Genomic DNA, 657 nt, shown 5'->3' with positions numbered 1-657 from the left:
TGAACTGGTCCAGCGCAATCATCCAAAATAAGGGCGCTGTTGGAACTGTTGTTGAATTCCACTCGTACACTACCATCTTTGTTTATAACGACTCTGGGGCTGCTCTGATCCTCAATTTCTGCAAGCCTGGGACTTTTCTCTAGCATCTTCATTGTGTTAGCATAATTAGTACAAGGGTTCCTTTTCTCCTTGTGACTACCATACAAGCAGCCATTTTCAGAAGGCAATGTCAAGCAGCCACCAGGCAACAAGTCCTCAGAAACCCCATTCCACTGACTATTGGCACCACTCTTTAGTTTATGGGTGATGTAGTCACATTGGCGGGGCATAAAGGTGTGGTTGCCCTTTGATGGGGAGGAGCCACGGCCTATGTTTCTGGGCTTCAATCCAGAATATCCTGAACCAGCATTCCAAAAGCCTAGAGGTGATAAAATGTCTTCTTTGGCAGAGTGGCCCTTGAAAGAATAAGGTTTGTGTCTACCAGGGATGTTAGAGCTATTGCTTCTAGAGCCCTGGATGCTATACTGGCTCTCAGAGTTTCCCATCCTCGATCTAGAAGAGCAAGAAAATGATTCTGTCAGTGACACGCAACACTTAACCTATGGAGACAATTTACCATTGATCTCAAAGTAAAAGCTAGGGTAATTATTTTAAATC

The 657-nt window shown here is 44.4% G+C and overlaps 1 protein-coding gene across 1 annotated transcript in view; it reads right to left on the bottom strand.

Moving 5' to 3' along the window:
• LOC107573127 (T-lymphoma invasion and metastasis-inducing protein 2-like) overlaps nucleotides 1-657 on the bottom strand; it is a 61643-nt gene that overhangs the window by 55768 nt on the left and 5218 nt on the right. The window contains exon 2 of the mRNA XM_016259575.1: nucleotides 46-552. Within this exon, the coding sequence (XP_016115061.1) occupies nucleotides 46-545 (500 nt within the window). The 5' untranslated portion in view covers nucleotides 546-552. The remainder of the gene's footprint in view (nucleotides 1-45; nucleotides 553-657) is intronic.

The sequence above is a fragment of the Sinocyclocheilus grahami genome, unplaced genomic scaffold (genome assembly GCF_001515645.1).
Source record: "Sinocyclocheilus grahami isolate Dianchi unplaced genomic scaffold, SAMN03320097.WGS_v1.1 scaffold1872.1, whole genome shotgun sequence".
Lineage (NCBI taxonomy): Eukaryota > Metazoa > Chordata > Actinopteri > Cypriniformes > Cyprinidae > Sinocyclocheilus > Sinocyclocheilus grahami.
Note: the sequence above shows the minus strand (reverse complement) of the source record. Positions and strands in the feature narration are given on the sequence as shown.